This window comes from Podarcis melisellensis (genome assembly GCF_964234715.1).
Source record: "Podarcis melisellensis genome assembly, chromosome: 4".
In the NCBI taxonomy this organism is placed as follows: Eukaryota; Metazoa; Chordata; class Lepidosauria; order Squamata; family Lacertidae; genus Podarcis; species Podarcis melisellensis.
The window spans coordinates 68,010,167-68,036,522 of record NC_138531.1 but is presented as its reverse complement, the minus strand read 5'-3'; the positions used below and the strand labels follow the sequence as shown (position 1 = coordinate 68,036,522).

Below are 26,356 nucleotides of genomic sequence, written 5' to 3'. Positions count from 1 at the left end.
CTTATGGAGTCAAGAGAACGCTGCCTTTACTGGGGGGAGGTGGTAAAGAATAATTTGTTTGTATCTCATTCATGTGAGAGGAGCCAACTGATGAACAAAGATCCAAAATTATTCAGGGGAGGGGGGCACCCAGCATAAAATAAAACAAAACCCCTGGCACCCATGTTTAGTCCTCAAAACGCTAATTATAATGCATTGGTTAATTAGAACTTTCAGGGATAATAAAGTCACCTGTTTTTCCATAAATGGCATCAAACTGCTTCACCAGTTCAGCATTATTCTTAAAAGGTGAATATTTGTAAATTATGGACAACTGTATAGCAAACGTCTCTGGATTGTCTATTATTGGCTCTCTTGTATGACTTGACCATGAAAGAATTGGGACTATAACCTGTAAAGGAAAACAAAATGAGAGTGGACCCAAATCAGAGATATTCTCCTTCACTCACACCTATCACATCTGAACAGGTAACTTGAGACAGTGCTGTTTGCTCCCTTTCTAACTCCCAGTGCCAAAGATGATGGTGCTGATAGTAGTATGAATAGCACACCCCATATCAAATACCAGCAGCATTTTGAGTTTTATTAATGATGTTCCATTCCAGGAAGTCCCACCCCAGAAGTTCCGGTCCTGATGACATCATCGACAAAGCGGGATACAAATATTTAAAGGACGAATGAAGACAGACATACCTCACTGAGACCTTCTGTTTCACAAAACGTCTGAGACAAAAGGAGGCATGTCACTGTATTCTCTTCCTTGGTGAATAATATTAAGTCTTTCCCTATGCGCATGGATCCTCTATAGTAAAGATACAGGAAAATACAATTTTTGTAATAGCTGCATTGTCTGGATGTTAACAGCTTTAGGGCAATATAGGCAGTAATATAGACAAAGTGGGTGTGCTGAAGGCAGAAAGGGATTTCCTATCAGCTAGCGAGCCTGAGGTTTCTCTTTACTTCCTGTCTGCACTATGGAGGACTAGGAAATACATTGACAATCCATTCCCTTCTAATAAGTTTAAGGTATCTAATAAAACAGTGCTTCCCAAACGTGGGTCTCCAGCCGTTTTTGGACTACAACTCCCATCATCCCTAGCTAGCAAGACCAGTGGTCAGGGATGATGGGAATTAGTCTGAAAACAGCTGGACACCCAAGTCTAGGAAACACTGCAATAAAACGTAAATGTGGCAGACAAATTATTGATGAGGGCCAGTCATTGGGACCATGTGACTCCTTTGTTACAGCAGACACAATGGCAACCAGTCTGCTTCCGGTTACAATGCAAAGTGCTGACCTTGAGCACCATCTGGTGGAAAGACGGGATACAATTTCAATCATAGTAGTAATATTACTGGGGTTGGGGTTGTTTTGCTACTCTTATGCATATGTTTCCCTTGATGTAAACCACTTTACATCAAGCCATTTTTTTTTTAATGAAAACCAATATGCAAGACTGTAAGAACAAATAAAAAGGTTCCCTCAATCCCAATACATAAATATATAATGCAAGCCAAATCACCTTTATGGTCACGATCGTGAAACAGTTTTTCATTCAGCACAAAGTTAACAATTCTGAATCTTGCCATTAAAGGGGTGTCTGTCTGACAAACAAAACCAACAAAGAACAAAGAACTCTTACGATTTAAGCCCGTTGCCATAGCATCCAATCATGTCAGGCCTGTCCCGCTTAGAGGATCTTCCGAAGTGCACAAGATCCACAGTTTTTCCTGCAACAGATTTGTAAGAAGGTTTCCCTCTAGGGCCCTCACTAGAATTCACTGTTATTGTTATTTACAGATCAAAGTCCGTCATATTTATTAGCTTGCTTTATTCTCCACAGCAAAAATGTGGAGCCCATGTTCCTTCAAGTGTTTTTGGAGTCCCGTCAGCCCAAGCCAGCATGGCCTATCATCAGGGATAATGGGAGGAGGTGCCATCCTGCAACTTCTGGAGGGCTACAGGTCCACCACTCCCGCTTTACAAGCTTTGGGTATTTTTGCCCCCAGAACTGCACACTGTGAGCTGAGGCTGACAGATTGTAGCTTGTGTAAGGCTGCCTATCAAGCTGGTTGCAGAGGTGAGATTCAAAACCACAACCTGCCACCTCAATGCTCTTAGTTTTGTTTCTTATAGCTCACCGCTACCAATGTATTTGATAAATGTATGTGTCAATACTAAGCCTGCACTGCAGGGGGTTGGGTTACATGGCCCTCGAGGTCTCTTCCAACTCTACAATTCTAGGGTTCAAAGAATACTTCTGAACAACAAAACCTCCAGCACAAGGTCTCTGCTGTTAGCAATAGTCAGTCACGGCTTCCTCCACCTCCCAAGGGAAAGCTTGCTGGAGAAGGAGGGATGGCATAGCTGTCAGTGGATAAACGTAACATCTGAACTGTGTGTTGTGGTTTAGTAGTAGCAGTAGCAGCAGTAGTAATAGGAGTAATCTTATTATTTATACCTCACCCATCTGGCTGGGTTTCCCCAGCCACTCTGGGCGGCTTCTGGCAGAATATAAAATCATCATCAAATGTCAAACGTTAAAAACTTCCCGATACAGGGCTGCCTTCTGACATCTTCTAAAAACCATGCAGTTCTTTATCTCCTTGACATCTGATGGGAGGGCATTCCACAGGGAGGGCGCTACCACCAAGAAGGCCCTCTGCCTGGTTTAGGTGTGAATATGCTATGCTATTAACTGAAGAATGCTCATAGTTTGCACTACAGTAACAATTTGATGAGAGAACGTGGTCCCTTTCTCGACGGATGTAAAGAATACATTTTATCCCCCTTCGAACTTGTGAAAATGGTTGCTATGGCATGCAGCGTGGGAAATAGCTGTTATAAATTTGACTGATAGTTCCTGGATCTATAATATACAGCTGTTTCAGCTGAGGGGGCCTTGACGGATGTGGCTTCTCCTATTCCTGCCGACGGATGTGGTTTTAAAATGTGCACTATCTGACTATGATTGCTGTGAGATTTGCTGCTGATCCTCTGTGATTTTTGTTCTATGGTTGAATTTCATTTTTTTGCCACAGGGCAGCTAGCTTCCCTCTCTCTGTGGTGGTTTCTCTCAGGCTTCAGAATGATGAAGGATGAAAAAATGTTGAAGGGTGAAAAAATGTTAACCTGCAGACCAGTGGTGATCTGATAAATAAGAGTGGGAAATTCAGAAGTAGTTTAAGCATCTTTTGTGTAAAATGCTCCACGGTGTTTTGACAAGAAAACTCTTGTGCTGTGTACACACTATACTATGAAAGCAAAGGACTCCCCCTCCCTTCTGCCAAAAAACACTGGGAACTATAGTGTTTAAGGGTGCTGGGAAATGTAGTTCTGTAGGGAGTCAATAACAGTTTCCTGGATTCTTTGAGGGAAGCTATGTGCTTTAAACGTATGGTGTGTACACAGCACTAATATTCCTTCTCCTACTGCCAGATAAAGAGAACAAATGTTGGGGATCCTGCCATCTTCCATTCTGTGGACATGACCAGGCCAGTGTAGACGTCGTTGAGACAGGAGTGCGAACATGCTGGGAATGTGGTCTTGGGAGAGCACATCTTTGAAACCCTGTCCTGCCATGTGATACCCAAAATCTTCCTGACAGCATGTGGAAGGCGCTGAGGGTTATAAGTTGCCCACAACTCATTTCTATAATGCAGCATGCTCAACACAAAAGCCTGGTAGACCTTCATCTTGTTAGCATTGCATTTCCCCATACCTTTTGGAGAGGCAAGTCACTGCTGTATCTGCTTTGCCAATATGCTTATCCAGCTCAGCATTGATGGAGAAGCTGCTGGTTGTGGTGGAACCAAAGTAGACTAAATTGCCTACCACTTAATGATGGCTTTCCCCCTATGTTTTTAGCTGCTTCTATGTTAGCTGTACATAGAACAGCTGAGTCCCTCTCAGGGGAAAAGGCAAGGTGTAAATGAAAATAATAAATGAAATAAGATGAACAGAGAAACAACCCCCTGATGCCTCAGTTCTGTATACCTGAAGGAGTGTCTCCACCCCCATCATCCAGCCCGGACACTGAGGTCCAGTGCTGAGGACCTTCTGGCGCTTCCCTCGCTGCGAGAAGTGAGGTTACAGAGAACCAGGAAGAGGGCCTTCTCAGTAGTGGTGCCTGCCCTGTGGAATGCCCTCCCAGCAGATGTCAAGGCAACAAACAACTATTTTACTTTTAAAAGACAACTGAAGGCGGCCCTATTAGGGGAAGTTTTTAATGTCTGACGCTGTACTGTATTCGGTTGGAAGCTGCCCAGAGTGGTTGGGGAAACCCAGCCAGATGGGCGAGATATAAATAATAAATTATTATATTATTATTATTATGACTGATGTTTTTCAGTCCTGTTAAGTGTGGCCTGCATAAATAAGGAGACACCAGCACGCAACATCACATCCATCAAAGGGAAAGAAAATCTTCAAGCTTTCCACTCAAGTTTGGAGCACCTGTTTGTCAAAGCCTGAAAACTGAACCACCGTCTCCTCATCCTCACGCAGCTAAAAATACCAACCTCCACCCTTGTTTGCAGCTGCTTCAAGAGGCTTTTTACGCTACAAACCAGCCCCACCTGCTGCTCGCCACTGCAAGTACAAAGTCGCCCTTCTTCCTTTCGCGCTGGAAGTTTGCACGCCAAGTTTCAAAGAATTAATTTGGCACAGAGGGGATTCTCAGAACCCCTGAGACACACGTTCTGGGAACAGTCTATTTCAGGCACTGGTTAACCTAAGCTGCAGGAGGCAGACTTCGTGTTATCTCCTTGGCACCAGCTCCAAGCAGCCATGATCCCTTCTTACTGATTAAGCTGTTTGTACTTAACGACACCAGAGGGGGAGAAAACAGTTGACTCCTGGCAAAAGGAAGCCACCAGGCAAACAAAAAGAGAATTGAGCTTATTGACTTTCACCACTTGGAAACCTATCTCCACATGGAGCAGATGTGAAAAGCCAAGACGAGTGGTTATTTAGGGCAGGTGAATGGGGTTTTTTGCATTGCTTGTGGGACTACTGCCAGCATATGACACCTTGCTAGCAGGTTTGCACCGGCTGCCAATCTGGTCCCAGCCCAAGTTCAAGGCTTCGGTACTAATGTACAAGGCCCTATACAGTTCAGGAACAGGACTGCCTTATCCCTTAATAGTCCCCGTAGGTAACATCCTCAAAGTATCAGAAGGCCACTAGGAGCAGGCCTCTGTGTTCGGGATCAGCCTCCACGTCAAGATACAATAGGTGCTTACCAGCTGTACTTTCCGGGGAGGAAATATATCTTTGTTTTGACAAGCTTTCCCAACTGGATGATTGGGAAAACAACACGGGGCGGAAGGGATAAGGATTGCATCTCCGAGTTTAACAGCCCAGACCAATTCAGTGCCTTCCACTCCAACCTTGTGTCTTTGCCTCTAAGCTTTGAGAAAGACTTTGAGTGCCTCCTCCACCACCCTGCCTGGTGATGCTGAGGACTGAACCTGTGACCTTCTACATTTGAAAAACACGTTCTGGCACGAGGCTACTGGTTCCAATTTAAACCGCGCCAAACCAGTCCCATGTGAACGCATCCTCAGGATCGTGCCAAAATCTGTCCTGCAGATTCTCCAAGACTTTCTTCACTTGAAAAAAGAGGATTCCATTTCCCTGCCTCCTTCCCAAGCACTTGATGATTTCTTTAGAACTGTGGTTGAGCTTATCTTATTAGTGTGAGGCGGTTATGGGTGGTGGGTGTTTTCTTCATCATCCAGTAAACAGATCTCCAGCACTCTACAGTCTCCCTGCTCCTGCTTCAAATCAAATCAAAACTTTATTAGCAAAGCCAACAGGCCACAGCTATACAAGAGTTAAAAGTGAAAATAGGGATAAAAGGAAGAAAAGAACAAGCAAAAGGAGGTCCGTCAGATGAACAAGTCTGTCACTCAGATGGTGGCCCTCAATTTCGCAGCTCTCTCGATGTACCTCGCGACCTTCTCTGTTATCTGACTATCCGTATCAGATAATAGAAAATACAGTGTAATGTCTGGTGAACGGCCGGGGTTGGAGAGAATGAGTGGAGTAATAATCTCATTCCTTAGGTCTTTGTAAAGGGGGCAAGATAGAAGGACGTGGGACACTGTTTCCGTGTTACCATCTCCACATGGGCAAAGTCGTTTTTCAAATGGAGTCTTTTGGTAACGACCTTCGAGTACAGCAGAGGGAAGAACATCCCATCTAGCCAATGTAAAGGCACGTCTGTATTTTGGGATGGTTAGTTTAAACAAATATGAAGCTGGAGAGTCAAAATGAGAAGGGGGAAAGTAGGTATACCATGGGCACAGTTTCTTTAAGATAATCAGGTTGTTTTGTCGTTCAATGTCTTTCAGGCGCTGGCCTATTAGACTCTTTGCTTTAATGAGGCCCATTGATAGTAGGGACTGTGAATGCAGACCGCATGTAAGGAGTTTTTGATGCACAGTTTTGAACCACTTGCTTTTGTGAGGGTCTTGCATTACTAGAGGCAGTAGACCAGGTGGATTCAGATTAAGACGAAGCCAATAGTTGAATGTTCTCTGCCAGGTCCGAGTTTCCACAGATGGAAGGCAGGCCTCGAGTCGTAATGCTGCGTTTGGAACACAGGAGGGGACGCCGAATATCTGCCTTAGAAATTTAGACTGCACAGTTTCAAGACTGGAGCAGTGGTTCCCCGTCCAGATTTGTGCCCCGTACAGTAACTGCGCCAGAGGTTTTGCTTGAAAAACTTCAAGGGCTGCTGGGATGTATCTGCCCCCCTTCGTGTAAAAGAAGCGGGACAGCATCTTGATACTTTGAGCTGCTTTTTCTTTGGCACATTTTTGATGGACATCCCAGGACCCGGTCGACTGGAAAACGATACCCAGATATTTGAAGGCTTTAACCTGTTCAATTGTCTGGTTATCCATCCTCCAGCTGTACTGTCTGTGTTTCCTTGCAAAAACCATAATTTTGGTTTTCTGATAGTTTATTGCAAGTTGCTCTCTCCTACAGTATGCTGAAAATTCACCTATGAGCCTATTTAAGCCTATTCTTGTTCGAGATAGGAGTATCGCATCATCAGCATACAAAAGCACTGATATTGATTTGTCAGCCAGTTTGGGGGCGTGGAAGTCTGGAGATGACAAACAGTTAACCATATCATTGATGTAGATGTTGAATAGAACTGGGGCCAGGATGCAACCTTGCTTGACCCCCTTACTGACAGGAACTGGTCCTATAAGATGGCCATTTAACGAAGTTCTTACATGCATCACCGTGTCTTTATATAAACAGCTGATCAGAAATAATAGTCTTTTGTCTATACTTGATGTGCTCAATTTATCCCAGAGTCTTACATGTGGAATTGAATCGAAAGCAGCCTTTAGATCGATAAAGGCTGCATATAACACCCCACGGGATTTTTTGGCATATTTGTCAATTAAATAGGCTAGGGTGAAGCAATGGTCTATGGTGGATCTGCCTTGCCTGAAACCCGCTTGCTCTTCCGCTAGAATAGCTTCAGTTTCCAGCCAGCTAGTTAGCTTGATATAAAGATGTTTGGCATATAGTTTGCTGGGTATAGGCAGAAGGCTGATTGGTCTATAACTCGCCGGGTCTGTCATGGGTCCTTTTTTATAGATTGGGATAATTATTGCCTCAGTCCAACCATCTGGGAGTAAACCCGTTGAGTCGATCCAAGAAAATAAAGACGCCAGCAGGGGGGCCCACCAGCCAATGTTGGACTTCAGAAGTTCGGCAGGGATGTAATCATTCCCTGGGGCCTTGTTGTTCTTTAATTGTGCGATTAAATTCTCAACTTCCTTTGCAGTTACTGGTGGCCAATGAGGTAGGTCCTCCAATTGAATGCATAGTTTGTAATGTTGGGCTTCCTGGTCATAGAACAAAGATTGAAAATGGCGCAACCACTCCATTGGTTCCACTGTACAGATGGAATTAGTACGCTCCTGGTCCAGTAGACCAGATATGGTTCGCCAAAAGCAAGTAGTATCTTTCTCGTGCGATGCCTTAACCAAACTGTGCCATGCGGCTCTTTCAGCTTGCTCCTGCTTCCTGACTTGAAACCTCCTCACCACAAGAGGAGTTGTCTCATGATGTCTACCTTCCCCTTGGCTTTGATGAAAGCACTAGCACCCGGAAAGGCTATAGAGTGCAGGCCACTGGTGAGAACTGAAAAATGAAAGGAAGGGTACTCGCAAACAACCCCCTAGCCACCTTAGAAGCAAGGTGAAAGCGTAAAAAACCCTGCACTCCACTCATGTGAATTTCACCAAAATTCTCTGCTTGGATAATTTTTGAAGGCAATTCCTTTCCAAGTTAACTGATGGAGAAGGGTTGGGGGGGAAAAACAGGAGAAATTTCTGGCTCAGTGCTAGTAATGCTAGTAGTTTCTCTTGAGCTGTCCTGTACACAAATACAATAAAAACAGTTCTTTGGAACTAATATAAACTTATATGAAACATTTCTGACCCAATAACAGTATATATAACACCAGCGGGAGACCCGATATGGCACATATCAGGTCCATTGCCAATGTCTGGACATTTGAGGACAGAACTCAAGGTTAGTTGCATGGCTTAGTTCCTTCACACGTATGGGTCTTCATATATGAATCACAGGGAGTTGGACCAGATGCACCTTGGGGTCCCTTCCAATTCTATTGTTCAAGTACTGGAGTTTATTGCATTTATATTTTACTCTTCCTGCAAGCCAGCATACAGGGCTCTTCCCTGTTTTCTCCTCACAACGATCCTGTGAGGTAGGCTAAGAGGGCACGTGTGGCCCAGTGAGTTTCATGGCTGTGTTTGGCTTTGAATATGGGCCTCCTGAGCCCTGGAATGACACTGCCCTAGCACTCAAACACTCAGTTAAATGAATACAGCAGTATTAACTCACGAGGAGTCATGCCACATCCATTGTCCAAAAGGCACAGCATAAATCCTCCTTGCAGGTCCTCATTATTCACTGCAAAACAAAGTATGGGAAAAAAGGAAACAGCTCTTAATAAATATTTGGAAACCATACATTGGTAAGAAGGTTTGTAGAAGAACAAACAACCATTAGGTCAAAAAAGAAAATTCCCGTAATGGGAAGAAAATAAACAAACAGTTGCCCAATGAGGACTGAAAGTCCTCCGTTGGCATGGAATAGTCACTGTTGATGGGAAGAGGTGGTTAAAAAGTGGGGGTGGGGAGGAGAATTGTATGATTTCCTTGGAAGGGAGCATGGCCAGCTGGCTGGAACTTTGAACAGGGGGCATTCTTCATTGCAACACTTCGTTGCCAGTCCCACTAAGTTGGCCAACCATTGCTTCACCTTCTCAGTCGAAAGGATATTTGTTGGCTTTAAAAGAGGATTAGAGGACAAGGCCATCAGCAACCACTAGTCATGATGGCTGTTCCACCTGTCAGAGGGACTGTGCCTCTGAATATCAGCTGCCGGAAACTGCAGGAGAGGAAGAGTGCTGTTGAGCTCAAGCCCAGTTCCCACAGGTCTGGACTAGTCCCTAGTTCACAGGATGCTAGACTAGATGAGCCATTGGCCTGACCCAACATGTTTTTCTTACATTCTTAAAGTACAAACATCTCCCCCAGCTTTTGGTCTAAGTTTGCAAGTAACGCATCTGCTGGTGGTGTCATTTCAAGGCCCCTAAACAAACGGACCAAGTTTAGCAGACTGGTCTCCCGAAGATTTCTTCGGAAGGCTTTTAGTGTCCTCAAAATTGCAGTGCATAATTATAATCTTGGGCATGCCTCGTTACTAAGCAGCGAGTCCCATTAAACTAACTAGGATAAATTTCCGAGTTAACTTGCTCCAAAGGGATCAGGCTGCAAAAGGACTTCCTCAGATAGGGCTAATGGACAGTGGACCATGATGTCAATTAGTGAAGCCAATGGCCATGGGAAGATTTGTATTAATTAGCATGCATGGAATTAGGCCAGAGCCATGATTGATTTCTTTTAAAGGGGTTTCCTTTGCAGAGTTATGTGCACACTACTAGGCCTTTAACTATGTCAATTGGTTAACTGTTGTACAAGACAAAAACATCCCTGCCCCCATATATTTCTCAGTAGGAAAATCATCCCCAAAGGTCAAAATTATATTCATGTCAGAGACATGTAGAATCTGCCAAATAGTACATTTTGGCACAGAAGCAAATGTGCAAACTTTAATGCTATGCTGTTTATATTGTAAATATTTGTATGGTTTTAATATATTTTTATTTGTATTCTATCAATGTTTAATTGTTTTTACATAACTGGATTATTTTTCTGAGTCCCTGACATGGAAAGGCAGTGTTTAAATAAATATAGCATCACCATCTTATGAAGCAATTTCTTTTCAACAAAACAGATACAGTGGTACCTCGGGTTAAGTACTTAATTCGTTCCGGAGGTCCGTACTTAACCTGAAACTGTCCTTAACCTGAAGCACCACTTTAGCTAATGGGGCCTCCTGCTGCTGGTGCACCACCGGAGCACGATTTCTGTTCTCATCCTGAAGCAAAGTTCTTAACCTGAAGAACTATTTCTGGGTTAGCGGAGTCTGTAACCTGAAGCGTATGTAACACGAGGTACCACTGTAATGTGATCAAACTAAGAAGCATTCAGAAACAGGACCCCCCTTTAGACAACTTACCTGTATATATGTCAAGTCTGGTGGCATCCGCATCTCTGGAAATATTGTTTAAATATTGTTAAAAAGGTTTTAAATGAAAACATTAACACATGTAGATACACATAAAGCAAATTCACTCTATTACTGAACTGTGTCTATGCTAGCTGGAAACACAAAAACAGTCTGATCAAAACTGCACTTACTTAAATCACATGAAATCACTTGAATGCTACTGTACATATTCTGCGCCAGTGGTTTTAATTATATTGTATGCCACCTTGGGCTCCCAACGGGGAGGAAAGACAGTATAGATATAAAATCAAATAAAAAAATATAATGCAATAACAACTCTCTTCAATGCAGCATCTATGTATGGAAAAAGGAATATAAATAAATTTAACCAATCAGTGACATAACTTAATTTTTTTATATATCAGACTTCTGAAGGAGTATTGTGCAAAGCTAACAGTCTCGAATGAAGTTGTAAAATATGAAGCTGATGCAAAGGAAAGCGTTAAAGCAGTAGCATGCAAGTCATCCTGAAATTATCAATATACCATCCCAGACTACCAGTGAGAAGATACTAACTGTGATCCAATAACAGGATTGTCTGGGCTTGAAATCCCAAGGGAGGCAACAAACCCAGAGAGCAAGCAGTAGAAGGTGAATTTCACAAATTGATTTGAAATAACCAACCACTTTCAGAGGGTGGAAGAAACAAATCCTTTAACTAAGCATCAAGACGTCAACAAACGTTTTCAGCAGGGGGCCAGTCCACTGTCCATCAGACGTTGTGGGGAGGGCAGACTATATTTTGAAAATAAAAATAAAAATGAATTCCTATGCCCCACAAATAACCCAGAGATGCATTTTAAATAAAAGCACACATTCTACTCATGTAAAAGCACACTGATTCCCAGACCGTCCGCTGGCCAGATTTAGAAGGCGATTGGGCCGGATCCGGCCCCTGGGTCTTAGTTTGCCTACCCATGCTCAAGACTCAATCTGCTAGGGGTCTAAGCTTCCTGGTAAAGCTGCTTGGAGGGAGTGCAATGATGCCACAATTCCAGAAGTCTTGTCCCTGTGAGCACCTTGGCCAATAAGACTCCAGCCTCCCAGGCTGAAGTGCTTCCAAATGAGTGTTCACCACAGGATCAATGTTGTTCATACATGCACTTTTTTTTTGCAGTGTCCACAGAACAGCTTCCGACCAAAATGGCGGAAAAGTATTTAATCCAAATACTTACCTCTTTCCAAGGAAAATCAGGATGCTATCCAGACTATTGCTATTTTGGGGTAGGATTCAATCACAGAATAGGAAGTTCAAGTTGCACTACTGCAGTTGATTGGGACATCTTGTGCAATAAACTCTCTTCCTCAAAAAATTCCAGATATTTTGCACTGGGCAAATGGTGTGGAAAATGCACTGGGCAGTGTGGAATAACACGTGCTTCAGTCAATGTCATCTAACCTCTCCACAAACCAATCAGGAAGAAAGCTACATAAACAGGTCACCTGGAAGTGCCCTCTGATAAAAGAAACCACCTGTTACCAATTACACATTTGTTATAACTTCCCCTGTGATTTTAAGCCCATCTGGAAGCAACAGTAGTTGGCCATCCCAGCCACAGAGGATAATGTTGTTCGATTCTGTGGATAAGCCCAAATACGAAGAAAAGAATTGTGCGACAGGAGAAATAAGCTTTCGTATACAACACTGAATAGGGAAGGAGTATTCCAAAGCCATTTCCTACATTTGAGAAAGATTTAAAATCTGACAGCTGCCTTCTTGCGCCAAGTAGAACAGAACAAAACACATCTATTGCCACGACCTAGCATGACACACTCTCTCAAGCCCCAAGTACAGTAAGCAGCATAAAATTTAGTTCCTAAAAGTAGTATTTACCGGGAATTGTCAATCAGTTCAGCGATGGCTCCAAATAAAAAGTCGTGTGTTGTGCTAGAAAGAAGCATTAAGGGAGTTTTAGAAGAGAGAACCTGGAACAGCAACAAATCGAACACTTAAGCGTTATTTGGCATGCCGGAAAACAAAGCACCTCCTCTTCAAATCGTGGAAATGTCAAACTGAGGGCAGGGGAGAGAATGCTTGACTGGGGGTTCCTTCTACCTTGACACTTGAAATACAACTGGAAGGTGCGCATGCAAAAGGTAACAGCAATTCTTCTTCCTGAGCGGGTCACACGATAACAGGAGACTGCAGTCCTTACGCAGCCCAGTCCTATGGATATTTACTCAGAGGTTCGATAGGACTTCACATTCAAGCAAGTGTGACTTGAGTCTTTACTCAAGAGATAATCGCCACTTAATTCAATAAGACTGACCCCCCAGATAAAAAGTACAGACAGGATTGTGCTGCGAGAGTGTTACTGCCAGATATATCTATATATTATATTCTGACGAGTGACTGCAATGTAACAGGTTTGTTGTAGCATAAACTCTCGCAGACTGCATATCATTTTGTCAGTTTCATGAAGGGTCTCTTGTTTTCCATACAGATTTGCCCAGGTTTTACACACTGTCATGCAGGCCTTGCTCTCTGGGCCATCGCAGCCTGCATGTCACAGCTTCCTCTTGTTTGGGAAACCTGACTCCACAGTGCTCCCAATGTTTGTAAGTGTATTCAGCTGAATGTGCTTACAATTCTCCTTCTGACCTTGGTGGCCTGCTCAATATAGGAAGTCTGTGGTGGGAGTGAAACTGGGAAGTGAAACACCTCTCAGACAGTGAACGTCATAACGCCTGAAGAGGGCTGCAGAAATAGCTGGGCATGAATCAACTCTGTGGTTGTGTCTGGAGTCACCAAATGTCTGCACACAAGCGACAAGGAAAAATAGAATTCAAATGGCAGGCCATTACAAATTAGGCCTGCAGCCGAAGTTGTGTAAACAACTCCCCTTTCCCACAAGTTTCAAAGAGGCAGAAAGAACACATAAACACTGGAAACTGCCTTGGACTGTATCAGACCAGTGATGCATCTAGTTCTCTATTGTCTACACTGATTGACAGTGGCTCTCCAAAGTTTCATTCTGGAGACATTCCCAGCCCTACCAGGAGATGCCAGGGATTGCATCTGGGACTTCTGCATGCAAAGCATGTGTCCTGCCACTGGGCTATAGGGCCCTTTTCAAAAGAAAGAAAGAAAGACAGAGACTTAGGACCCGGTGTGGCATGTTAGCGGTTACAATACTAATTTCCATGTAAAGATGAACATTTAGGCCAAGTTTCAGTGGGGAGGGGGAAATCTGGCTCTTGCTGCCACAGCTTAGTCTGAGCTATGGGTGCAACAAGCTTTTCTGGGCCCAGCACACTGCATGTTGTGGACTGGGCCTTCCACCCCACCCACAATATATTGGAAAAACTGTTACATAGTTACAGAACTGCATCAATATTATTTTGAACAAATTAAACCATTGAAAACAAATTTGATTAACGGAAGCCTCTAAATGTAACTTTGTGGCCCATGAAAAAGGCTAAAGATATAAACAGGAAATAATAACATGTAGTTACTGCACTGGGAGCTGTAAAACAGCCAAGGCCATTCCCGCTCCCACCCCCAACGTTATGACGACCTGCATATAAATGCTACTGATAGGCAGAAGCCTTGCTTAGGGTGGCATTTTCTTAAGCCAGCCCTGCCCAAACACTTAAATCTATATATAAAACACATGTCAGCACAGTGAACATTGGCTTGCCTCGATTGGGATAATCAATAAATAATGGTTATGAACCTCATATCGCAGGAGATATTTGTGGGATGCTGTTGTACCTCTTCAGGGGCACCAACGTGTAACATCAGATTCGATTTAAATTGGTTCTGAAATGACTGCATGTGGGTTTTTTTTTTTATTTTGCTTGGTGGGAACTGCTCTTTGCTGTGGGAAAATAAATCCATCCTTAGTCTTTCCCTGCATGGGTGCTGTATATATCGAACAAGAACAAAGAGCCACGTGGCCCCATAAAAACTAACGTATTTATTTATAGCAGAAGCTACAGCAGAGGGAATTTATTTTATGAGTCATCTTGTAATGCAATAAATAAAGACACAGAACTTCAGTGCAATAAATGTGTTCGTCTTTAAGGTGCTGCAAGACAGGGTCTTTGGCTATGTATACACCAGTGGCTTAAAACACAGTGAGGTCCCCCCCCCATTGTGTTCCTTGCACATTGGCTGAACACACCAGAGAAGACAAGGATGCCATCACCTGATGTATGTTCCGTTCCGTTTCCCCATGTGTGTAACTCCCCTGAACTCCTATTAACGAAGCTGTCATCTGTGCATGTGCAACAGCTGCCTCAAATGTCCACACCTCGTCTTAGCTGTGAAGTGCACAAGACTTACGTTTTCAAATCAGACGGAAGCTGGTTGGAGGGGAAACACCCCAAACAGAAGCATTTTTCAAAGAACTACAGGATAAATATGGACTATGGCTGATGTCATGTGTCCGCCACAATGGGACTGTGCTGGAACCAGAGTAAACGGTAATGTGTACACACTGCCTTTGTTTTCCTTGCCCTAGTATGTTAACAGTGCAATCCTATAGGTGTCTATTCAGAACAAATTCCCCCTGAATTCAACAGGACTTGCTCACAGGAATGTTTGGGCATGTGTATAGGATTGCAGCCTGCTATGTCAAAGTGCAAGTAGATAAATAGGTACTGCTCCAGCGGGAAGGTAAACGGCGTTTCCGTGCGCTGCTCTGGTTCGCCAGAAGTGGCTTAGTCATGCTGGCCACATGACCCGGAAGCTGTACGCCAGCTCCCTCGGCCAGTAAAGCGAGATGAGCGCCGCAACCCCAGAGTCGGCCACGACTGGACCAAATGGTCAGGGGTCCCTTTACCTTTTACCCCTGACAAAAATCTTTGGACCGGTGACTCCTATGAGCTCGCCTCTACTGGACAAAGAGGGCTGGGAAGAGCGAAAGGACATTGCCGTGGGAGTTTGGAAACTACCATTCTCAACAAGGGGAATTCATATTCGAGGAGGCACAAGCAGCTTACCCATCACTGAGTTGCAATTCCCAGCAACATTTAACGAACCACAGTGCCCAGAATTCTTTGGAGGAAATAATGTGCTTTTGAATGTGCTTTAAAGGTACACTATGGTGTACACACGGCCTGTGGGATCCTGTACATCCTTACATGTATGAAAGCTCCACTGATATACCCAACTGCACTTTATTTATGAGCAGGACTGGGCTGCAATTTTGTTCTAAAGGAGGATGTGCAGCCACTGGGACTTTGGGCAAGGTGAAACGGGGTGTAGAAGTTACTGCAGGGCCTTTCCAGGATCCTTACCCTCCATGTTGCCTTTATTGTGGGGACCCTATATACAATTTTTCTGCTTCACTTCTTCATACGCTCTTGGAGAAAATCAGGGGACTCTGCTTCCTAATCTGCTTCAGAGTCAGACTGGCTGGCTGTGCCCATTTACTTGGAAGCAAAAGTGGGGCTCAAGATGCCTTTTCTTCTCAGTCAAAGCCTAGGAAAGGGACTGCGCTCTGGAAGTTGTGAGACGACAATGTTCATAACTCCTGACACCTGGGTGGGCTGGCTGAGGCTCATGGGAGCTTCGGCCTAACAACATCTGGGTGGCCACAGGTCCCCCAACCTCTGGCCTAGGATTTGGCTGCATGCTTCACCCAGTTGCACCTTCCCCTCTTCCTAAGAGCTCTCACATGGTCCTTTCGAAACACAGCGAGCCTGGGGGCAAGCTAGGTCCAAGCAGACACACACAAAGAGCCCCTTAGTGGCTCAAATGTCTTTTAAAAACTTGGCTGGGATGCACAAGACTTGTCCCCTTCTCAGGGAAAGGAGGGTAGCTCAGTGGTAGAGCATTTGCCTTGCATGCACAAGGTCCGCTGGTTCAATCCCTGGCGTCTGCAGGTAGAGTTGGGAGAGATGCCTCCAAATCCTACACAGGTGCTGCCGGCCAATGTGTTAAATGCTGAGCTAGGTAGACTAGTGCTCTGACTTGGTATGCAGCTTCCAGAACATTTAGATGTACAGTAATCAGTGGCTGTTGTTGTTTTCTTTAAAAAAATGTGTAGGGGTACTCTCATTTTCCTACTCATATTGAAATACTGCCCCTCAATGAGGCCTAACTTAATTCACAAAATGTTTAGGGCTATGCCCCAGAAAAAAAGCACTGGGTGTAATAAAACAGAGGGGTAAGATAGTAAGGTGTTTCTTGCTCATGAAGAAGAAAACTCTCTTTCCCATTCTTCTAAGTGCTCAAAATGCTTGGCACAGAGCATTTATAAAACAAACACTGAATTTAGCCAAAGTCTCTAGGGCACAGAACACCACCTATGCTTTTTATTTTTGGAGTATCAAGTTGGCGTTGCTTCTTTCCTTTTACTTTTCCTTGACCCAGCCCTCATTTCAGTATGGAACAAGTTTTAATGCCAAAAAATACACGTCATTCCTGCCATTTAGAACACGCATCCCACCTGGGAAAGGCAGAGGCCTTTCCAAATGATCTCCTCTACCCTTTTGGAGAGTTTTTTCACTCTTCCTTTTTGTTTTTCAAAAAAGCAAACCCCTCCAAATTTGGACCTATTTTTTAGAAGCATGTCCCGCTATAGGAAATGCAAAATTCCTTTGCAGCTGCTGGACCACCCCCCTCCTGCCCCCACCCTCCTGCCCATGCCTTGGTGAAGCCAACAGCTAATGCATTTGGCCTGCATAAAACGAAACTGGAAAAGCAAAGGTCGCTCCACTTACGAGTTTGCGTACAGGTACTCTAGCCTCAACCCTGCCCTGCAAAGAGCGCTGTAACGCGCATTGTCGGCCATCGCCGCGGGGCCTGGAGCGCACGGGCCCAGACGCAGTCGCAGGGCGCCCCCTTGTGGCCAGCGTGCGACGACGCACCTCTAGGGCCCAAGGCGAGACTTGGGGGTTAGGAAGGAGGAGAGTGGCGACGCCCTTCCGGCTAAGACCACCTTGTGATAAAGCTGAAGGCGATCGGGGAAAGCCAAGGAGGCAGCAGGAGGCTAAAGCACGGAAAACGCCCCAGAGAGAGGCTGGCTTCGGGCTAAGGAGGAGCCAGCCTAGCTTAACAGAAGAGCCCAGGTGGTTGAGGCCAACGGCCAAGCTGAGCCATCATCCTTGTTTTCACGCGGACCAAGCAGATGCGCTTGGAAAGGGCGCAAGCGGGACATGAGACCAGGATCGCTTTTCCCTACCTGCTCTTTCTGAGCTTTCCTTCCACAGGAGGGAGACCTTTCCTAGCCTTCTCCTGCAGGAACTGCAACCCCCAAATCAAAGAAATAATCCGAAGTTACATATATATGAATATACCAAAATGGAAGGAAAAAAGAGAGAGAGATGGTATTCAGTCTTTCTATCTCTGCGTTCACCTGTTTGAGGCCAATGAGGAGCAGCGGGTGTACAAAGCAAATGTCCTGGCGTGTTTGTTTATTTATGGAATTTTATAGCCCACCTTTGCTCTGCAAGGAGCCCCGAGCGGCATACAGATATGTAATTTAAAAGTAAAACACGATAAGCAGAAACATTCTCGAAACAAGCAACTTAAAAGCATTTGCATTTTTTAAAAAAGTCCAAAGAGTCTGCTTGGTAGCTGCAGTGCTCCTGGATTTTGGAACACTCTTGTTAGGGATAATAATAATTTATTATTTGTACCCCCACATCTGGCTGGGTTTCCCCAGCCACTGGGCAGCTCCCAATATAAACACAGTAAGGCAGCAAACATCAAAAACTCCCCTAAACAGGGAGGCTAGACTGGCTCTCTCCTTGCTGCAGAGGAACACTGCTTCATTCTGGCAGGCTTTGGGGAACTGAACTCACAGTTGAAGATCTTATTGGACATACGCGGAATAGTTGATTATTTAGCGGTCTTAAGTGCATGCCCCAAACCATAGACAGGACTCTTGCAGTATAAGGTAACTTCACCAGTTCATAATGCAGCCCCCAAAATGGAGCATATTTGATATTGCTGGTACTCAAAATTTAGTGGGTAAGTTCGGGAGGGGGAGGCGGAAGGGGACACGTCTGAGTTATATCAAAACTTCCATGTAAAAAGTCCAAAGGTTAGAAAGAGGTCGGGGAAACATGTCAATGCAACAGTGGACCCTGCCCTCTGCCTGCAGAACTCTTCCGATGGACATAGTAAATGATTGATAAAGCGAAGGGGATCTTGAGTACATAAAATACCTGGGTTTGAGGGTTATATACTCTGCTGGAAAGCTTGTCGAAGAATATACACCATGTCTGCCTCCATGCTTCAAGTTGCTACGTGTGCTGTGTTGCTCACAGGTAAGCTTTTAGGCTTTGGCGTCGAAATGATTAATCAACCCTAGTTGTGGATTAAAAAGAATAGACAAAGATCGGTGAAGGAATTCACAGTTAAGCAAATAATAATAATAATGATTATAAATTTGTACCCCGCCCATCTGGCTGGGTTTCCCCAGCCACTCTGGGCGGCTCCCAACAAAATATTAAAAACACGATAAAAAACCAAACATTAAAAACTTCCCTGGGTGCGCCTCTGAAGTGCCCTTCAGTCCTCCAGATTCGCTTTCCGTGGGAGAGCATGTAGAAAAAGAGCCGTAGAGGAAATTAAAAGCAGATTTCATTTTCATGTGGCGTCCTGTAATGCCGGCAAAGCATTATCTTTTAATTGAAATACTTCTGTGGTCAGAATGAAGTGTGGCCGAGCTCTTTTGCATGTTGCACTTAGTAACATTAGAACGGTAGTGTTGGGGAGGGTTCTTAAAAGCTAATACAGCCTCACTCACCCAGTGATTCAGGACATCTGCTGCTTTAGCATTCCCGCCAGGTAGACATCCAGCTTCTGCTTAAGAATCTGTAAAGATGAAGAGTCCACCACCGTTCGAGACACAGCATGCCAAAGTCATGACTCTCTTATAGAAATTGGTGGTGCAGCCGCACTTGGAACCCTGGGTACAGGTCTGGGTGCCACACCTCAAAGAGGATGTTGGAAAAGGAGCAGAACAGGGCAACCCAAATGGTCAAGGGTCTGGAGGAACATCCCTGTGAGGAAGCATACAACACTTGTGGCTGTTTAGCTTAGAAACGAGGCAAATAAGGGGACACACGCTGCAGGTATGTAAAAGAATGTTGGGCGTGGAGAAAGTGGACACAGAAAAGTTTTTCTTCCTAATTGCATTTTAACCTGTATTTTATTTTGTTTTTATTTTTTCTTGTTATGTTTTTACTGAAAATTTATTGAAGTTAGCCGCCCTGAGCCCGGCGCTGGCCGGGGAGGGTGGGGTATAAATAAAATTTATTATTATTATTATTATTATTATTATTATTATTATTATTATACTTGGAGCTGGGTCCATTGTTTTGTTTATTTGTTTCACAGAACGTATATACAGCTTGGTTGTGAGAAAGCCTCTGAGCATTTTACAGAAACCTAACATACAGCATTAAAAATTATCAATAAAAACAGGTATTTAAAAATATACAAAAGACAAAGTCAACAGCGGCTAAAGAGGAAGAGAACGCATGGATAGACATATCTGAACAAGCAGTATCAGGAAAGAGTACAGTGAAGGGGCTGGTCTGATATCAATAGGCAGGGAGTTCCAAATGCTGCCACGCTAAAATACCGATTTCTTACAAGTGTGGAGCAAGTATTGTGTAGCACCTGTAACGGAGCCAGTTCTGCAGTTTGAAGTAGTCAAGGGGGAGGGGGGAGGAGATGGATATGGGCTTACAATCTCCACAAACCCACAGCACAGATCCTGCAGAGCATCTTCATTCAGTTGGCTTTGCTTCCTGGGGTTACATGGAGTCGGTAAAAACAAATAAGTGGGAGCAAAATTCTACATGTGTTGGTATCAGAACGCATACGTTGCGTATGGATACATGTGCCTTTAACAACACCTCCCCTTGTTGCTGCTGCTTTCCCCTGACTGGAAAACTGCTCTTAAGCGCTCAATTGGAGCAAGCAGCAATTCCGAGTTTTCTCTGGATTAACGTTTGCTCCGATTTAGCACTAAAGAGTGGGTTTCCCCTGGGAAACGGGTGGGGCAGGAGGAAAACTGCTTGGACCCGCGCCTGGAAAGCACAGGTCAAGCAGAAAGCCCCTCAGAGCTGTGATTTCTGGGCATGGGACGAGCAGATGTTTGGGTGAGCCCTTTGTGCAGATTCACATCGGAAGCTATCCAGGCAGTTTAAATCGCTCAACTCCATTGCAGTGATTTGCCCTTAGTGCACTTTAATGTGCTGGTTTTCAATGCCTTGGCTTTTCCAAGTTTGATGTTAAAACATCACTGTGAAATCTAATCTAACTGCTTTGTTAATGTAGAGTATTAATCAGTGCATTGATCATGGGAGAGATTCACCTAACTAGTCCCTCTAGTGCAGTGCTTCCCAAAGTGGGTCTCCGGCTGTTTTTGGACTACAATTCCCAGCATCCCTAACTAGCAAGACCAGTGGTCAGGGATGATGGGAATTGTAGTCCAAAAGCAGCTGAAGACCCAACTTTGGGAAACATTGCTCTAGTGGAAGGACTTCAGCTGGTGCAACAGGGCTCCCCCCCCCACTCCTCTCCCTGCTGTCTCCAGAACAGAGCATGTGGGGAGAATGAGCCAGTAGTGTGACGTGGCAGCTAAAAAAGCCAATGCAATTCTGGGCTGCATCAATAGGAGTATAGCATCTAGATCAAGGGAAGTAATAGTGCCATTGTATTCTGCTCTGGTCAGACCTCACCTGGAGTACTGTGTCCAGTTCTGGGCACCACAGTTCAAGAAGGACACTGACAAACTGGAACGTGTCCAGAGGAGGGCAACCAAAATGGTCAAAGACCTGGAAACGATGCCTTATGAGGAATGGCTAAGGGAGCTGGGCATGTTTAGCCTGGAGAAGAGGAGGTTAAGGGGTGATATGATAGCCATGTTCTAATATAGAAAAGGATGTCACATAGAGGAGGGAGAAAGGTTGTTTTCTGCTGCTCCAGAGAAGCGGACACGGAGCAATGGATCCAAACTACAAGAAAGAAGATTCCACCTAAACATTAGGAAGAACTTCCTGACAGTAAGAGCTGTTCGACAGTGGAATTTGCTGCCAAGGAGTGTGGTGGAGTCTTCTTCTTTGGAGGTCTTTAAGCAGAGGCTTGACAACCATATGTCAGGAGTGCTCTGATGGTGTTTCCTGCTTGGCAGGGGGTTGGACTCGATGGCCCTTGAGGTCTCTTCCAACTCTATGATTCTAAGAGGGGGAATTCTTGTATCTGGACAGCTGACAACTTTTGCTGATGGAATGAACACCATGACGCCATGTTAAATTCCTGCCCGTATGTATGAAATCTGCACGTTCTGTTAATCCATGACTGTGATTGCTGTGACTTTGCCATTTCAGGGATTTGGGGACTACCATTTGTCTCCGAGGAAGAAGCCAATGAGTTCTTACGACTTAGGAGACAAGCACCTTTTTCAGGCTATTGGGATCCAGCTAGCCCCCAAAATGGCTGGGGTATGACCGTGGCAGAACAGGTATTCACAATTTTCTAAGATTTCATGGTAGAGCTTTGAGAGAAGGTCAGTGTGGTTTGGGGGGGGGGCAGAGGATTTGCATTGCTCGCTTGCAGATTTGATGGGTGGTGTGGGTCTGCGTGGATTTCTCTGTCTTAAAAAATATATGCAAAAGTAGCTCTTTTTAGGGGTTCAGAAATGTGGGTGTCAAATGTGAATGGGTCTGGGGGAGAAGTATCCCCCCTCAGCTTGTTAGAATGCCTGTCAAGGGTTCCCAGGTCTATGCAGACATGGCAGACCTTTACAGACAGAATCTAATGAATACAGTAGGTCAGGAATGAAACCTGATAGCAGGATCTCACCACCTTTCCCCCTCAAATAATGTGTGTCCATTATTCACATTGTGAATACCCCCAAATGCCCTCCCCCCAAAGCACCTAAACTCTATTTAATTACATTTAACTTTCAAGTCATTTCAGTTTTTAAACAAAGGTATTATTCCACAAATTGCCACGAGTTCTGGGAGGCTTAAAACCATGTTCTATTGATGTTACATATATAATGAAACTATACCAGTTTCATTATTGATTGATTGATTGAGAGGTACTGATTTTCTTGTCTGTTTGACACTCTCATACGTGGGTTTTTAGTTTGTCCGTTAATATTGTTTGAGATCTGGATCTCACAACTCTGGGACTTATTGTTAATGGGCAAAGGGACAGTCTCCATAATGCATGAGGTATCGTGGTTGAGAAAGGGTTGGTTACATTAAGAATGCAAGTACTTTAACATTGCTATGCTAATATTACTGGTGTGTGAGTGAGTGAAGTGAATGACAATTGTGCCATGTAATCCAGTGTTTCTGTTGAGTGTTGGGTTATCCCCCCCTCCCCTGGGAAACACACTTGAGGGCAGAACAGGCTGTGAATTGATTGTAGCAGCAAAGTTGTGGGAGGGGGCCGTTAACCGCTTTCCCATTCCTGGAGGGGGGGGGGGGGCAGAATCTGATTCCTGAGTGTGGGTTGTTGCTTCTGGCGTTAATCATCTGTTCTCACCAGGCCAGCGAATACTGGACATCGCTGAGGACGTCAGCACAGTACTACATGGATTTGGGATCTGTCGCATTTGATACCGATACAGCCAGGTAATTTGCATGTGTGTGAAATTCAGTCTGTGTGAAGGAATCTCTGAACCTACTGCATTCAGTGAAATGCATCTTAAATTCAAAGGCAGGATATAAAATGCCTGAAAGAATTTTGCATCGTTTGTGAGTTACTGCTGACATCATTGGCCTAGGTGAGCCAGCTTACAATTCTCTCTGTGTGTTCCTTAGACTTGATAGATAGATGGTAGATAGATGATAGATTGATGATAGATAGATAGATAGATAGATGATAGATATAGATGATAGATTATTGATAGATAGATAGATCAATAGATAGAGTTGGAAGGGACCACAAGAGTCATCTAGTCTAACCCTCTGCAATGCACGGAATCTTTTTGCCCAAGGTGGGGCTTGAACCCATGACCCTTAGCTTAAGAGTTTCATGCTCTACAAACTGAGCTATCCCACAGGCTCAAGCCATCCCACTTGCTCTAGACTTGTGCATGTACAAAGGAAAGGAACGTAGCTCAATGGTAGAGCATGTGCTTTGGATGCGAAAGAGCCAAGGTTCAATCCTCGGCATCTCCAGGTGGGTCGGCGCAAGGCGCCAGTCTGAAACCCCCAGAAAATTGCAGCCAGTCAGTCTTGACAGTACTGAGGTAGATAGACCAATGAGTGTGGGTTAGTCTTATGCAGATCACAGGTTGTATCCAACACTGCATGAACAGTGCTGCACTCATGCCATGGGACTTCCACTTCCTCTCCTTTCCTTCTGCACTCACAAAATGTGCTCTAGAGGGTCCCACAACCTTCTGGAGGAGATTTTGAGGGTTTGCCTGGGGCTGTAGGGGAGAAAAGCAAATGTTTCCGTGCTAAACCTTTTGCAGGAGTCTGACAAAGAAATTCTGATTACAGGGACCACATTAACTCTTACATGGATCTGTTACGGGAATCAGGAGCGCATCTTCAGCAGCAGAAACGTAAACGCCACATTATTACACCTGAATCAGACACTGACCCTCATTGTCCATAAAGTCCATTGCTTATGCCAACTTGACTGTCAACACCTCAGATGAACTGTACTATCCAATGGAAATTCTTTTCACAGGGACCAAATTAACTCTCATATGGATGTGTTGTGGCAATCGGGAGCAAATCTTCAGCAGAGGAGAAGTAAACGCCACATTGTTATAGTGGAACCAGACATTGATCCGATTCCTCCATTCAGAGTTTAGTGCACTGCTTATGTAAACTTGACTCTAAACTGTAAGATCGACACCTCAGACAAATTGTACTATCTAATGGATATTCTGCATCCTTTGAGTCAACAGAAACCTCTTCAAAAAGACTTGGATTAAAACAGGCATAGGCAAACTCGGCCCTCCATATGTTTTTGGCCTACAACTCCCATGATCCCTAACTAGCAGGACCAGTGGTCAGGGATGATGGGAATTGTAGTCCCAAAGCACCTGGAGGGCCGAGTTTGCCTATGCCTGGATTAAAATAACAAGAGCAGAATCCATCAGGAAGCCATCCATCTTTCTCAGAGGTATAGGAGGTGCCCAAGAGGTGCCTATTCATCTCTTGTACAGCTCTTGTTTGCCTCAGGCTGTAGGTCTAGAGCTGCTAAACCCTATTGTATCCCACACATCCAACAGAATATAAAAGAACACAACAAAACATCAAACATTAAAAGCTTCCTGATACAGGGTTGCCTTCAGATGTCTACGGAATATCACATAATTGTTTATCGCTTTGACATCTGACAGGAGCCCGTTCCAAAAGGTGGGCACCACTACCAAGAAGGTCCTCTTCCTGGTTTCCTGTAACTTCAGTTCCCTCAATGAGGGAGCCACCAGAAGGCCCTTGGAGCTGGACCTCAGTGTCCAGGCTGAACGATGGGGGTGCAGATGCCCCTTCAGGTATACTGGGCTGAGGCCATTTAGGACTCAGCACCAACACTTTGAATTGAGCTCGGAAATGTACTGGGAGTCAATGTAGGTATTTTAGGATGGGTGTTAAATGATCCCATTCTTCTTGTATCTTCAGGAAGTGATTCTTACCATCTCTCTGCCATCTCTTCCTACCCGCAATCACCACTTTTGTATTGCTTCCTTCTTTTGTTTGCCTTGTCCTTCCTTCTTCCTGTATTTACTATTCCAGCTTCCATGTCAAAATTCAGACAGCAGTTCTGTAACATTTCCCCTAAATAACCTACTTGAGAGTTGCTGTTAATTTCAATGGACCACTAATAAACTTTGTCCTAAAAAATCAAAGCACAGACAAGTGCCTTCCTTTATTAACCATAATTTTGCCTCTCTTTTCTAATGTGATGGATATGTCTGGATGTGAGTGAGTCAAGTTTTGTGAAGTGGGCTGTAATGTTTGTCAGCTTCAGCTTTGAGTCAGGCTCAGCATTCCCTTTGCTTCTGTGTTTGAAAGCATGCTGGCTGCCCACCTTTCCACAGGACAATGATAAAAAGTGCTTCTTCACACCGCACATAGTTAAGCTATGTAATTTGCTTTCACAAGTAATAATAATAATAATAATATTTATACCCTGCCCATCTGACTGGGTTTCCCCAGCCACTCTGGGCAGCTTCCAGCACATATAAAAACTTAATAAAATGTCAAACATTAAAAACTTCCCAATATAGGGTTGCCTTCAGATGTCTTCTAAAAGTTGTGTTGTTCTTGACATCTGATGGGAGGCCATTCCTCAGGGTGGGCGTCACTGCTGAGAAGGCCCTCTGCCTGGTTCCCTGTAACCTCACTTCTTTCAGTGAGGGAAACACCAGAAGGCACTTGGAGCTGGACCTCAGTGAACAATGGGAGTGGAGACGCTCCTTCAGGTGAAACTAGAAGTGAAACCTGAAGGATTTGTTATATCCAAGGCAGAAACTAGATACAGCAACAGATGAGGGCCAAAATTTCAGCTCTCATCCCTCCCACTCCTTCTCCATAATGTTCCACAGGACCAGTGTGGGGGTTCATTCTTGTGTGCCTGCTGAGGTCTACAACTCAACAATCATTGCTAATCCATGGAGCTCCCTGACCTGCTCCACTTCATCTTTTTTATTGTCACACACACTATGGAAGTGAGCAATGACAGGAAGGTAGAAGCTTCCACTTGCCTTGCCCTTTTGC

General features: G+C 44.4%; 2 protein-coding genes and 2 long non-coding RNA genes across 7 annotated transcripts in view; 2 read left to right on the top strand and 2 right to left on the bottom strand.

Annotated features, from left to right (window-relative positions):
• The window catches only part of MORC1 (MORC family CW-type zinc finger 1), a 49,920-nt gene extending 31,737 nt beyond the window's left edge, over positions 1 to 18,183 (bottom strand). For 2 of the 4 annotated variants that reach the window (XM_081908404.1, XM_081908403.1), the window contains exons 1-7: positions 17,366 to 18,183; positions 12,528 to 12,581; positions 10,643 to 10,677; positions 8,900 to 8,968; positions 1,644 to 1,731; positions 694 to 802; positions 232 to 391 (exon numbers count right to left, since the gene is read on the bottom strand). In XM_081908404.1, the coding sequence (XP_081764530.1) occupies positions 232 to 391; positions 694 to 802; positions 1,644 to 1,731; positions 8,900 to 8,968; positions 10,643 to 10,677; positions 12,528 to 12,581; positions 17,366 to 17,436 (586 nt within the window). In that variant the 5' untranslated portion in view covers positions 17,437 to 18,183. The remainder of the gene's footprint in view (positions 1 to 231; positions 392 to 693; positions 803 to 1,643; positions 1,732 to 8,899; positions 8,969 to 10,642; positions 10,678 to 12,527; positions 12,582 to 17,365) is intronic. The other 2 variants (XM_081908402.1, XM_081908405.1) reach the window with 2 other exon arrangements.
• The window catches only part of LOC309368475, an 88,338-nt gene extending 62,853 nt beyond the window's left edge, over positions 1 to 25,485 (top strand). The window contains exon 2 of the long non-coding RNA XR_014167766.1: positions 25,211 to 25,485. This is a non-coding gene — a long non-coding RNA (uncharacterized lncRNA). The remainder of the gene's footprint in view (positions 1 to 25,210) is intronic.
• On the bottom strand, positions 18,770 to 21,212 carry LOC309368504. The gene is made up of 2 exons (XR_014167797.1): positions 19,395 to 21,212; positions 18,770 to 18,956 (listed from the first exon to the last, which is right to left on the bottom strand). It is a non-coding gene; the product is annotated as an uncharacterized lncRNA (long non-coding RNA).
• On the top strand, positions 18,788 to 25,485 carry LOC309368469 (uncharacterized protein C3orf85). Its single transcript, XM_081908599.1, has 4 exons — positions 18,788 to 18,916; positions 21,992 to 22,125; positions 23,163 to 23,248; positions 24,125 to 25,485. The coding sequence occupies exons 1-4, from the start codon at positions 18,868 to 18,870 to the stop codon at positions 24,240 to 24,242; spliced, it is 387 nt and encodes a 128-aa protein (XP_081764725.1). The 5' UTR covers positions 18,788 to 18,867; the 3' UTR covers positions 24,243 to 25,485.
• Positions 25,486 to 26,356: the final 871 nt, after the last annotated feature.